We start from the raw sequence: 13,990 nt of genomic DNA, 5'->3' as shown, positions 1-13,990 counted from the left end.
GTTCACCAGAATCCTTATTCAGAGGAATTGAGTAGGGTCAAAACTGGAGCGTGTTTGGAATGTTGAACGTGTATGACTCTAATTACAGTTGTCTCTGACATTATCCTTCTCATTCTTTTTCTTCTGGTTTCAGATTTACAGAATGAAGCGAAAGCCAGCAGTTGATAGGATCTGTGTTGGAATCCCCCCTGGAGAGGTAAGCTTATCTGTCAGATTCATTGCTTAAATACTGCTTACTGGAGTATTTAAGAGCAACAGACAGCAAAGGGTAGGGTAAGATCAGAAACAGATGATGTTGAAATTGCATCAAAGGAAATTGCCTGGATGTTGAAGCAGTTTCTGATTCTGTGTGTCTGTGCCTTTGGCACAGAACTTTCAGTGTCTGGGATCAGACGCCAAACTCTGGTACCCTCCCAGGGTTTGGCACAGATAAGCTTGTGGTGGCGCGGCACCAAGGTGACACCACAGTTCATTCATTTTCCCAGTCTAAAAATTTACACTTAAAATGAAAGTCCAGAATTTTTTTTTCTGGAAATGCAGTGAAGACTCCCTTCAGCTGTCCTGAGGGTCAGGTGTGTTCCTTCCCATGTTGTCAGTGCTGAAAGTGATGCTGCTGAATCCTGTTCGCAAAGACACTGTGCTCATCTGCTCTTTTGTATCCCCAGTGCTTTGGACTCCTGGGAGTAAATGGTGCAGGCAAGTCGTCCACTTTTAAGATGCTAACTGGTGATACAGATGTGACAGGAGGAGAAGCTTTCCTCAAAGGAAACAGGTGAAAGACCATGCATCTTTCCTCTACTTTGTGTCAAAGCAGGTGGTCTGCTGCTTTCTCCTTCAGTTTTCACAGTCTTTTTTCCACTTCCAGCATGTCTGAACTCTGCCTCACTTTTCTCTTTTTCACCTCCTGGCATCTGTTTCAGCCCTGCGCCGAGTCTGGTAAAGTACTTCAGTGGCTTAGGAAAAGTGATTTAGTTGGATAGTCACTTCTGAATACCTGGCCTCTCATGTTTAAATGTCATATTTTAAAAAAGAGGGGAGGGATGGGGAGAGAGAAAAAATAATTTGGCCAAGATGGACTTCTAGGATCCTGTATTTTTGTTAGTTCAGTGATTCCAAAACTACTGTTTCACTTTGTTCCTTTTAACATCTAAAATATCAGTGCGTACTTGTGAAAACCTAACAAAGGGGTTTTTCTTTTACAGTATCTTGTCCAACATCCAAGATGTCCATCAGAACATGGGCTACTGCCCACAGTTTGATGCTGTTAATGAACTGCTGACAGGGCGAGAGCACTTGGAGTTCTTTGCACTCCTGAGAGGTGTTCCAGAGAAAGAAGTCTGCAAGGTAAACAAAATGCTGTAGGACCCATCCCAGTGACCAACTGTTCCTGTTTGCATGCACCCTCCCTGCAACACATGCCATGGTGTGAAGCTGATGAAGATACTGTATGGTGAAATCTACCCCCCTTTCCTTCTAGGGCAAAGCAGAGTTGCTGTGGTTTTTCAGTGCTGCCTAAAAAATGGAAGGGCAGATACTTTTGGTCCTGCATTCTCATAGTGGATACACTTCCCCATGGAATGACTTCTTTCCTCTAAAAGCTTAAGGACTGTGGAGCTGCAAGTCATGCAGCACCTCACCTGCTGTCAAGAGTTAATTATTCAATTACTTCCCAGGGGGGCAAGCACTCTACATCTTAACAGAAGCCTCACACTGGCTGTTACATCTTTCCAGTTGATCACACTGCATCATTAAAGTGCTGCTATTTCAGTGTTCAGACATGGGGTTACACTAAGAGTCTTTAGGTAATGACAGCTGCCAGTACCATACAGCACCCTTGTCAGTGCTCTTTCCTTGAGTTAACAGCAGTTTTGACTATATGTGTCCTGGGTGCTGCAGAACAGGAACTGCTGTAGGTAGGAAAATGACATCTGTACCCAGTGTTTTGGATAGGGCCAGATCTGGTGTCCAGGGTATGTCCAGGTAGCTTGAATCCCGCTTTGAGAGTAGTGATGATGAGCGAAAACTGCAAGCTCCTTTGAAGATTGCTGGTGGGTTCCTCTGTGTGATGTTTCCACCAGCCCCATATAAAAAGGGACCCAGTTCTGGGTATCATCTGAGCAGTAGCTGAATCTTTTCCCCCTAACGCTTTTTAGTCCCCAGGGCAACAACATCTGCCTGTTGGCACCTGTGGTAATACTCCTGAATAACAAACCAGATTCTCCTTATCTGTCTGAAGGGCTAAGTGGGATTGCTGTGTGTCAGTAGTGACTGTCTCTCTGCAAGCCCAGAGCAACTGAAAAGCTAGCGAAGGCCAGTGCTGCTAAGAGCATTACACCGGTGGTTAACCTGGCTCAGCTGATGCTGAACTCATGCTCTCTGGCCATTTGATTTTCTGACCTCCCAGGGCAGGATTGCATATATCCTGATCTAGAGGTGAAGGGCGTGTTTCAAAACCCATACCCATGCCACATCAGATCCTCAGATGAGTGGCCGTTCTGAAAAAATGTTTTTAAAGCCAAAGCTCATAAGGAAAATCTCATTGTGTAGATGTTGGTGTGCTTGATGCAAGATAGTCTTGTGCTGTCTCTCGTAGGTTGGTGAGTGGGCCATTCGGAAACTGGGCCTTGTGAAATACGGAGAAAAATATGCTGGAAATTACAGTGGAGGGAACAGGCGCAAGCTCTCCACAGCCATTGCCCTCATTGGAGGGCCACCTGTCGTGTTTCTGGTGAGTCTGCAACCTTTGGAAAACAGAAAAAACAGGTTCAGATGAAGACTAGAGATTTCATGGCCAACTAATATTTAAATATTATATAATATAATACAATGCTCATGGCTTGGATGGGCATACACTTCACTGGATAAAAAAACTGGTTGGCTGGTCAGGCCCAAAGAGTTGTGATGAACAAAGTTAAATCGGGTTGGTGACCGGTCATGAGTGGTGTCCCCCAGGGCTTGGTTTTGGGGCCACTTTATTGATGATCTGGATAAGGGGATCAAGTGCACCCTCAGTAAGTTTGCAGATGACACCAAGCTGGGTGGGAGTGTTGATCGGCTCAAGGGTAGGGAGGCTCTGCAGAGAGACCTGGACAGGCTGGAGCTATGGGCTAAGGCCAACTGGAGGAGTTCCAATAAGGCCAAATGCTGGGTGCTGCACTTTGGCCACAACAACCCCCAGCAGCACTACAGGCTTGGGGAGGAGTGGCTGGAGAGCTGCCAGTCAGAGAGGGCCCTGGGGGTGTTGACTGACAGCCAGCTGAACATGAGCCAGCAGTGTGCCCAGGTGGCCAAGAAGGCCAATGGCATCCTGGCTTGTATCAGCAATAGCGTGGCCAGCAGGGACATGGAAGGGATCTTATCCCTGTACTCGGCACTGGTGAGGCCACACCTCAATTCCTGTGTTCAGTTTTGGGTCCCTCACTACAAAAAGGACATTGAATTGCTCGAGCATGTCCAGAGAAGGGCAACGAAGCTGGTGAAGGGTCTGGAGCACATGTCGTACGAGGAGCGGCTGAGGGAACTGGGGTTGTTTAGTGTGGAGAAGAGGAGGCTGAGAGGAGACCTCATCGCCCTCTACAACTACCTGACAGGAGGTTGCAGAGAGCTGGGGATGAGTCTCTTTAACCAAGTAATAAGCGATAGGACAAGAGGGAATGGCCTCAAGTTGCGCCAGGAAAGGTTTAGACTGGATATCAGGAAGTATTTCTTTACAGAACGGGTTGTTAGGTGTTGGAATGGGCTGCCCAGGGAGGTGGTGGAGTCCCCATCCTTGGAGGTGTTTAAGAGTCGGGTTGACACAGCACTGAGGGATCTGGTGTAGTTGGGAACTGTCAGTGTTGGGTTAATGGTTGGACTGCATGATCTTCAAGGTCTTTTCTAACCTAGATGATTCTGTGAAATACATCGTTAGTCACTTAAATATGAGCAAAGAGCATATGGAAGTAAAGATTCACTGTTTAAATGTAGGTGTGCCTCCAGGCTTTTATTTCTGAAAAATCACTGGGGAAGTGGGGGTCTTGAACATGATGCCGAATTGCCAGCTGTATAGCATCTTCACCGCCTTAGTACTGCTGCAAAGATTTCTATACCTACAAAAAAACCCTGCCTTCATGCTGGACACAAGTGAATCTTACTGTGCAGGAGAATCAGTCTCATGTTTTTAATAATTCAATGAAAACTGGAAATAAATACTTTAGGATTCTTTAGATTAAAATTGAGGACAAACTTTAGGATTACTGAAGTTCATGGGGCAGGAGAAAGTAGTCTAGTGCTCTGTTTAAACAAGGTAATTGACTTTAATTTGTTTTAGAACTGGGTATTTCAACATGTTATAATTGCAGAATACTTCTCAGTACTTCTCAGTTCTGGAAAAGATGTTTGCTGGTTGAAAATTTGGAGCATAAATTATTTTCTCATTTTGGAAAATGAGTCAAACTTGCTTATTCTCAATGTTTCCAGTATGCATAATGAGAATGGACAAGTCATTTCAGAGATGAGGTTTTTGTTGGTGGAATGTAACAGCATAGCCTGTTTTTTGTATATATTTTGCAGGATGAACCAACAACAGGGATGGATCCCAAAGCACGTCGTTTCTTGTGGAACTGTGCTCTGAGTGTAATCAAAGATGGGAGATCAGTGGTGCTCACATCTCACAGGCAAGTAGCAGCCCAATTGTATCATACCCTGCCTTTTACATCTACTAGGGCTGGATGCTAAACTCTGCTTGGCTGCTCTGCCCTTCACTGCTGTTTGCAGTGCTAATGAAGTTACTTCTGCCAACAGCATGGAAGAATGTGAAGCCCTGTGCACTCGAATGGCGATAATGGTCAATGGGCGATTCAGGTGTCTGGGCAGTGTTCAGCATCTAAAGAACAGGTAGCTATTTTCTTTTCATGTGCACCACAGAGTTGTCTGCATTTTTAGGGAGATGCACTCAAGCTTAATTCCTCATGCACCATTCCCATTGCTATTCTGGCTATGGGAAATGCTGCTGGATTTTAAGCTGCAGTTCTGTTTCAGAGGTACTTAACTCCTGTGATGGCCCTCTTGTTTACAGGTTTGGAGATGGTTACACCATAGTGGTAAGAATTGCAGGGGCAAACCCAGACTTGAAGCCTGTTGAGGAGTTCTTTGGACATGCCTTCCCTGGAAGTGTCCTGAAGGAGAAACATCGGAATATGCTGCAGTACCAGCTTCCATCTTCACCATCCTCCCTGGCCAGAATATTCAGTATTCTCTCCCAGAACAAAAAGAGACTCCACATAGAAGACTACTCCGTTTCTCAGACCACACTTGACCAAGTAAGTTTTTAGTAGTCTGTCTGCCTAAAGCTTCTTTGTGCAGAGGTAGGAATAAATCCACCAGTTTACTGGATCTGTCTTTTAAGGGCATTTCAGCAAAGTAGAGTACTGAATCCCAGGACTAGTTCATGAAGCCCGGTGTACAAAATGCCTTGAGTTAGTGAAAATCTGGGTGATGTGTGACATGGCCTTTTTTCTTATAGGTATTTGTAAATTTTGCTAAGGACCAAAGTGACGATGACCACACTAAGGACCTGTCATTGCACAAAAACCAGACTGTGGTAGACATTGCAATCCTTAATTCCTTTCTGCAAGATGAGAAGGTAAAAGAAAGTTGTGTGTGAGCCAATTTCAGCAAGAAATGGTGAGCAGAATGCAAACTTCCTTTTCCTGGGATAAGATACTCCCAAAGAAGAAGCCAGAGGAAGAGAAACTGGACACTCTACTGATAACCATTCAATGCAATGCAGTTCAATGCAATGAAAACAAAATTCCTTTACAGGGGCAGTGCCTCATGGAGTCGTCTTGTACTGTTCTCAAGCGAAAGACTTGAACTTAGCTCATTACAATATAACTCTGAAGCTGTGGTAAAGCATCCACCAGATGCTGTGGGCTTTCAACCATACTGTATATTGTCCTGTACAGTGTGTTTTTACTAGGGTTGCAAAAATAGTTTGTTGAGGAATCATGGCCAGTGGTTGTTCGTAGATATTTTAGACATGCATGTTTTAGTCTTTAAAACATTCATGTTAGGAGTGGGAATTTCCTGGTGCTAGATCCATTGCTGGCAATGAACGCACCAAGAGAGTCAGTAGCAAGAAAAGTCACCACCAGTGTTGTAGCCTTAGGTTGTGAAAACTTACCTGATCAGCTGCTGTTCGTAGACTGGTGTAGGTCAGTTGGTGACAAATACAGGGCCACAAAGCAGTACTGTGCAGATGGGATAGCAAGAGACAAGCCATCATATCCATATACGTGTCCATCAGTAAGTGGTGATATGCAGAACTGTGGACCCTGCAAATGCACAGAGTTGTCCCACCAGCATCACAATCAATAACCTACTCTTGACTAGGTTTTTGTGTAGTTAAGTACTCTCTTGCTCCTTTGAGGTACTGCAGCAGCTGCATGAACACTTAGTAGGAGGAAGTGGGCGAGAAGCAGACCTAGGGTTTGGACCACAGCAGCAAACTCAGTAGTTGTACAAGCTGCTAATGCCAAGAGCAAATTCTAAATCATGTCACTCACGTATCTGCTCTTTAACCCCTGCTTTGCACCAGAAAGGTACCCATCATCTGAAATTACTGCTTAGCACAAGCATGTTGCCATTTCTGGCTTTGTCAGATAAAACTAGAAATGAGATGTAGGTTTTTTTTTAAACAGTATTATTTATGACTTTTTAAATAGGTAGCATAATTATGGATTGAAAGTACTTTCAGCTGATCTTTGTAGCCACAGTATTTCTTTACATTATGCCTGCAATGCTATGCTCTCATTCTATTTGGCAATAGCTACATTCATGATCTGACCAAGTTCCAGACTCTAGCAATCAGCTGTTATCTGCAATTACTGCAAGTTGTTTACCTGAAATTTTCCTGTTTGGAGACTAGTATAATGTTAGATTAATGTGTAAGTTTCTGCTTCTGTTGTGCAGTGTAGTTTCAGTCATTAGGTGATCCCTAACTGGAGAGTACACCCTTATTATGTATGTGACAAACTGCTTCAGTAAAAATCCTGTTGAAGAACAAGATGGTTCAAAAGAGTAGTGCTACAGTTATACCAGTCATTAATTTTTAAAGTTTTTGAAAGCCAGAATGATGTTAGAGGGGATATTATATAATAAGAACAACCAATTCTCATTCACACTGTACAATAGTCATGGAAGAGTATGCTTTCATTAATACACTTACAAGCCCCTCTGTCGTGCTTTTACATTCAGAAATAGGTTCAGTGATGTGGTTTGAATCCAAGTGCAGTTCCTGGGCCATTTCTGTATGTCATGCCTACACTTTAAACACCCATGCAAGTTCTGCGCTAGTTATTGATGCTACTCCACCATGAATCAATCATGTACCATTTTCTTCTGTGAATGCCCATAGCAGCCCAACAAACAGTGAAGAGGCTGTCGTGAGTTTGAAGAAGGTTGATTACGTATTTCCAGGTATACTTGGTAACACTGACCAATTCAGCATTTTAAAACAGTTAAATATTTAGTCCCTGCTGTGTCCTGCCTTGGGATAAAGTAAGAGCTTACTACATGCTCTGCTAAAGTGCCTTTTTCATACTTTTTTTTTTAATGTTTAATACATTGCTAAGGGGATTAAGAAAGGAGTGTAATGGGGATTGGTATACCTCACTTAAAACATGCTTTGTGCACCTTCATGGCATCATCACCCTATGGGGATGAGTTACAGGGTGATGAATACACCAGACTTCCAGGTGCAGAAAAATTACAAAACAGCTGAGCTACAGCCATGACTTCTCTATTACAGGCTGCAGGTATGTCACAGTATCACTGAAACAGGTAGCATGTATTGAAGGCTTAACCACTGCTAGAAATCACTATTACAAGTCAGCATTAAGTCACTGAAGTGAAGGGCTTAAGTTTTGCACTGCACCATACTAGTGCATGCAGAATTTGAACAAGTTCTAGGAGGATTTAGATTTGGTCCTGAAAGGGCTGTGGTTTGCTCCTTAACTGCTCATGTAATGATTAATTTAGCAGGAAACAAGTTACATCATAATCCTCTTTCCTTAGCCCACCGAAAAGAGATTATTGATTCCTATTGCCCTGTGACTGTCATGCTCATACAGAGCCTGCTCTCTGTGACAAAATGTTACAGTAAACATGGATATTAACTATTTCACAGTTCTGATCTGTCTTGTTTGTAGTGAACAGACAGCATAATGCAACTCACATGAAGATTTGTTGTGGAATAAGTTCAGGCACCCACTAATTTACTTTTCTAAGTGTGTGTTGGGGAAGAATCACTCGAGTCACGTACAGTATATGAACCACTCGATAATGAAACTGCACTGAGGTGTTAACTTATTTTAAACTTTATTTCTATTGACATGTTGCATCCCTCTTTGTAGTACATTTGTATTTCAGTAAGGAGTTGTAATTCCCCATGGTTAAACCACCACTTTGTGCTTATCCTTCCCTCCTAAATATATAGTTCGTCCTTCATTCCAAGCACTTTATGCTATCTGTAATGGGATCTATTTTTGCACTGGAATATCTGTTAACTTTGCAAAAATCTAGAGAGATTTCGCAACTGAAATTCCTAAGTTAAATCCTTAAATGGACATTTTCATTAAAAGCAAAAAAAAGGTATATATATTTGTATTTGCTAATAACTGTTATGTGAAGTATTAAAAGGCACTCTAATTGCCTTGTATTAAGTAAAAAATAAAGCTCTTATGGCACCATTGATCTCAAAGTGTCATTTTTGCATATGTTCTTTTGAGGAGTGCTGTTAGAAGCTCTTGTTTTTGCCTGGTTTTGTTTTGTTATGAACTTTGATGCATAATGTACAAGCAAGTTCCAGTATCTCTACAAATTAGCGTAGGGCACATACTATTTTCAGGCAACTGAGGTGGCACAAGATTTGAAAAGCAAGTGCTGCTTTAAGCTTTGAAAGTTAGTAAACAAAACGGTCTCCAGCAAAGCCTGAAAAAAGTGATTGGTGTAGCTGTCGGATCCAGCTAACGAGCCTAACAAATTTATCTGGATGTTTAAATCCCAAGTCAGGTCCTGTGTCTGAGTATTTCCATTACAGAGACATGGCGATTTGCAACTATTGATAATTGTTCCTCCTCTTTGCTAAAAATACCCTATACCTGTTTTCACTAACAAAGCAAAATGTTACGTTTGAGTATAAAGACTCTGAAATACCCTAAAATTAGCTAATCCTTAGCTAATATCAAATTAATGGAAGATCACTCGAGTTAATACTAGGTTGATTTTGAACAGGAGTTTACAAATGAAAGCAGAATAATGATCCTATTGCTCAAAGGAAAACTAATGTTAAAATTTTGTCTGCTACTTCCTGTAGTCCCGCTATCAACCAATTAGGTTGCAGAATCCAACCCAATTCAAGTTTATACTTATCAGGAAAATTCATCCCGAGATAGGAAGCCAATTAAAATCTCCTGCGTTTTCTGTTTTAACCTAGTGTCTAGCTGGTGCTTTGGGTAATGTGTTTAATTTATCAACCTCTTGTCAGAAAACAGCAAACTTTGGAATAAAGCACACCTCTAACATCCTGAATATTCTTTACTCTCAATGCTGGTGACAAGGAAAATAGTTTTACTAAAAAAAATTATACTGTTTTTAGTATACCTCTCTATACAACTCTCTAAAACAATATTTGCATTCACGTGGGGGGGGGGGGAAGAAGTCCTATTAATTCCCAGTCCCATTTTTCAGCCCATACTTTTATTATTAAAAAAAAAGTACTCCTTTGACTTGAATGCCAGAAGGCAATACTCTGAATCAACTTGGTAGTGATGGTTTATCAGGCATTTATACCTTAGAAAGTTGCTTTGTAAAATAAAAGACAGTGATCTCTGAAGTAGTTCTTGTTTCAGGCTGAGAATGCTGGAGGGAGGAGAGTATGAAAACTTGGGTATAGGAGCTGGGACCTGTTATACTCCCTTACCTACAGCAGCTGGATCCCATCCACCCACTTTGGACATAGCATAATTGCCTAGAGCTGTTTTTTCAGTGCTTTCCATGAGATCTTAATGCACTTTACAGAAGCAATAATCATCATGAGGCAGACTGCACAAAGATACTTTAGCAGAGAAGTGAAATCAGTTGCTCATTGCAGGCCAGTGATTAACCTGTGGAAAAGCTTCCTGAATGCCGGATAGGGACCCTTAAATTGCAGAAGAGGATGCTCTGTATCACTGTACACAAAATACAAGTTTGACTTCTCAGCCCACGTTCCCTCTGCCCTGCTGATCTTCACTCTAGCTTACTGTGTCTAAAACAACTATCACCAAGACTGCTGCTGACCAAAATACAAGACCTGCAAAATGGTGTACTTAAAGAATGTGGTTTATCATTTCACAGTTTAAAAAGAGTAAGAGCTTAGGCTGTAAACACTAAAAATTCATGCTTTATACAAATTTATTTGGCTTTTAACAGTCTGGCAAAGAATGTAAGCACATGTAGATCAGCCAAGTCTGACTACACAATTGAAAAAGAAGGGCTAGTCAACTTCAGATCCTGAACAAATATTAAAATACCTAAGGCAAATGCTATGAGGGTACAAAATTTTGCTGATTTACACTGGTAGCAATTAGCATTTCGCAACCATTTATTGTAAACTGAAGAACAGCTTAGTTCATGAGGGTATCATGATCCATGTGATGGCACTTGCTGACAGCAGTTCCATCTTGTCCTTTTTGCCATCAGTTACATCCTTTAGAAGAAGCTTACTTCAGCGGTGAGCATTGCAGAGGGATCAGGAGCATATTTTGCTGGGAATCCAAGAATCTGACACTGTCTCGCACTGAAATTAAATGCGTATTTAATTAAGACAGTAATCCAATGAGAAATAATACTTTTCTCAGCATGCATGCAAGTAACACTAGTGAATTCTCTGGATCCATCATCTCTTACCAGCTGCTACCACTCTGGCATCTTCATGGGCACTGTGCCTTCCTGCTGCCCGGTGATCTGGGCTCTCGTTCCACCAGATCACGTGGACTGAGAAAGTACAAATAAAGTCAGCTGAATACTGTTATTCTGCAAGACAACATGTACTGGAAGTCCCAGCAGTCTGTCTTCACCTGTTAGATGCCTGGCAGTTAGCAGAAACAATTGTCCAGGCAAGTAAGTGGTGGGATGATACTTTGCTGAGCCTTTAAAAAGTTTGACTCTTTAACTTCAGATATGATAATCTTTTAAGCTAACAGCACCTGGCTTAAGCCTATAACCCAATACACAAAACTGGGTTCAAGGACTGTTTACAGGACTTTGGTGATCCACACTAACATTTGCATCAGGATGGCCAATCCTGATCCAGGACAAGGTCTTGCCCCTCTCCCTCTGCTCCTTCCCATGCCAAAGTCCGTATCAGAAATTGAGTAGTACCTGTGTTAAGTAATCCATACTCTGTGTGGAAAACACCAATCAGCTTGGTGTACCCTGTGTTGATGTGAGCATTGATTGCAGCTTGAAATGCTTCACCCCACAATGCTGGCCCACCAGGCTTCATCTGGAAAGTAACCCACTCATACACTCCTGGAAGAAAAGGCAAAAATGACCTCAAGGAAGGACATAGAAATTAATATGTCGGTTCTCAAACAGTGTGTCATGACCACGACGTATTTATTCTGAAACCAGTACTGCAAATCCCTGCTATTTGGGGTCAGCAGGACATGAAACTACCCCTTCTTCCCAGTCTGTGCAAGAGCTCACAGCTTCCAGGGGCTCACAAAAGCACAGGCAAGCAACTTGCTACTTGGAGCTAGGTCCAAGTGTAAATATAAGTACTGGAACCCTGAGGAAAAGAAGGCTTCATACAAAGCCCAACCTAGCACTTTTCAGTGTTGCCTGGTAATTTGGGGAGATTCAGACTGCTTTGCAGAAATCACAAATATACATGTTTGCAGGATATGGATGGCTGATTGAACAATGCAAAGTGGCCTTTTCTAAGACTGGTGATGTTTTCTGACATTGAAGTGGTTTATGATATTATAAACCCCTTTGACAACTAGCAAACAAATGTCCATGCAACAAAGTCTGCAAACGTTCACAAATCAAGGAACAGTCAATACTATTAATACCAGACGTGCTACAGAGAGAATTAAAATACAGAAGGACAGGACATCTACACCTAATCTATGACTGTTACAAAGTATGCTTGAATTGCATATATCTTTAAAAAGTAGGGATTTTTTTGTTTTTCTTAAAACTACTATGCGAAAGAAGCAGTAACATCAAAGCAAATTGAGAAAAGAGAAAAACCTCTGTGAAAGAGAATAATCATTGTCTTCAGCGTCTCCAGGAAATACCCTCTCACTGACGGATAGACAAGGCAAGTCAGGGATGACTGCTCTGACCACTACAACAGACAGCATTGTCATTTTGCTGTTTGTTTAGGCAATCCACACAACTCTTTACAACCTTAATGATCAGGGCTCTAGTCAGTTACTGATGTAAGTTAGTGTTGAATCCTTCTTAAAAACTTTGTCCCTCATCTGTGTTATGTCCCTTTTCACATGGGTGTACGTACATGCACTTGTTACATAAAGGATTATAAACCATGTAATACTTGGCTTAAAATTTAAGCCATTTTTTGTTAGTCCATCAGCATCAGTAACTTTAATCAGCAAAAGAGAAGATAAGCTCACCCCCTTCTTTTGGAGGCTTCCCAAGTTGACACCAGGGTACCAGATAAGCAACCTCATTGTGCTGCTTTTCTATCAAGGGGAGAGCTGGGGAGATGAATTTTCCCTGCCAGTCTTTGTCATTGGCTAGTGCATGCCGGACTGCTGTTCTGTGGGCAAAATTATCTGTAAGAAAGGAAAAAAAGGAAAAAAACTATGAATAAATGCACTTAATGTCACATCAGACTCAATCAAAATGTGTAATTACAAGAAGGCAAGCTGCTCTTACATAAGTTTGAAACTGATATTTTTAAATAATATATTAGCATGAAGCAGGTGTGGTAAGCTTCCTTTAAATCCTGCAAAAATCATTGCTTTAGCTCTCAGATTCAAATGGTTTCAAGCTAAAACAAATTTTCCAAGAACGTTTATAAAAAAAGTTAAAATACACTACATGTTGTAGCAGTAACAGTAGTTAAGAGATTCATATATGGCATCTGCAGGGATTACTGGATGTGACAACAGTTACCAAGGATAAGGATGTGGAGAAAGCACAGTGCATAAGGAAGTGAAGTGGAAAAGGAAATTCAGAAGGAATATTACCCTACCAAGAGAAAATTAAGAAAAATATGAGTTTTGGCTATATAAAATCACATTAAAATTACAGGTGTAGGAGTAATGTATGTTTATTCAGCTATATAAAAAGTTATTAAATGCCCAAAATCTAAACATTTTCTTTTTTTTTTTTCTTAATTAAAAACAAATGCACTGAATTAAGAGTGTCTGAATTTCAATTGGTTAGGCTGCAGTGGCATCTTAAGCAATATGTTTATGCAGACAGCTTTAAATAATACAAAAGAAAAATCCAGCATCTGAGAATGGGAAGAACCTTGAGAAATACCAGTATCTTGAGACTAAGAGAAAAATATACCAATTATTTTTAACTACTAAAAAGACATAAGCAGGGGTCTGATGAATCAAGAAGGGATGTTGTACCTTACACATGTAAACACCATTAGGAAACAAAAATTATAGGTTTTTCCTTAGTTTTGCATTTTAAAAATTTCTCAGAGATTATTAAAAATAGGGGGGTTGTTAGAGCAAGAAACAACAGACAAGGCTAAAAAGGTCTGAGAAGCAGAACAATTTATTAACCACACATGCATGTAAACTCATAATATTCCTGTCAACAGACGGCTGGTCCCCTCATCCCTCTAGGACAAAAAGGGTGACTCTTTATTCTAAACAGGAACTCTGAACATGCTGGATTTCAACAAGAAGACTGAGAACTTCAGAAACAAAATTCTCTGCCTCAGCATACCCTGGACTGCAGCAGGTATTCAAAGAAC

General features: G+C 41.3%; 2 protein-coding genes across 6 annotated transcripts in view; one reads left to right on the top strand and one right to left on the bottom strand.

The window, feature by feature from the left end:
• ABCA1 (ATP binding cassette subfamily A member 1) overlaps positions 1-8,733 on the top strand; it is a 99,827-nt gene extending 91,094 nt beyond the window's left edge. For all 5 annotated transcript variants that reach the window (XM_074857165.1, XM_074857164.1, XM_074857167.1 and 2 more), the window contains 8 exons: positions 134-196; positions 666-772; positions 1,203-1,344; positions 2,594-2,728; positions 4,552-4,655; positions 4,783-4,875; positions 5,057-5,300; positions 5,504-8,733. In XM_074857165.1, the coding sequence (XP_074713266.1) occupies positions 134-196; positions 666-772; positions 1,203-1,344; positions 2,594-2,728; positions 4,552-4,655; positions 4,783-4,875; positions 5,057-5,300; positions 5,504-5,644 (1,029 nt within the window). In that variant the 3' untranslated portion in view covers positions 5,645-8,733. The remainder of the gene's footprint in view (positions 1-133; positions 197-665; positions 773-1,202; positions 1,345-2,593; positions 2,729-4,551; positions 4,656-4,782; positions 4,876-5,056; positions 5,301-5,503) is intronic.
• Positions 8,734-10,416: 1,683 nt separating this feature from the next.
• NIPSNAP3A (nipsnap homolog 3A) overlaps positions 10,417-13,990 on the bottom strand; it is a 6,002-nt gene continuing 2,428 nt past the window's right edge. The window contains exons 3-6 of the mRNA XM_074857169.1: positions 12,666-12,827; positions 11,404-11,553; positions 10,930-11,016; positions 10,417-10,819 (exon numbers count right to left, since the gene is read on the bottom strand). Coding sequence (XP_074713270.1) covers positions 10,743-10,819; positions 10,930-11,016; positions 11,404-11,553; positions 12,666-12,827 — 476 coding nt within the window. The 3' untranslated portion in view covers positions 10,417-10,742. The remainder of the gene's footprint in view (positions 10,820-10,929; positions 11,017-11,403; positions 11,554-12,665; positions 12,828-13,990) is intronic.

This window comes from Strix uralensis, chromosome Z (genome assembly GCF_047716275.1).
Source record: "Strix uralensis isolate ZFMK-TIS-50842 chromosome Z, bStrUra1, whole genome shotgun sequence".
Lineage (NCBI taxonomy): Eukaryota > Metazoa > Chordata > Aves > Strigiformes > Strigidae > Strix > Strix uralensis.
Note: the sequence above shows the minus strand (reverse complement) of the source record. Positions and strands in the feature narration are given on the sequence as shown.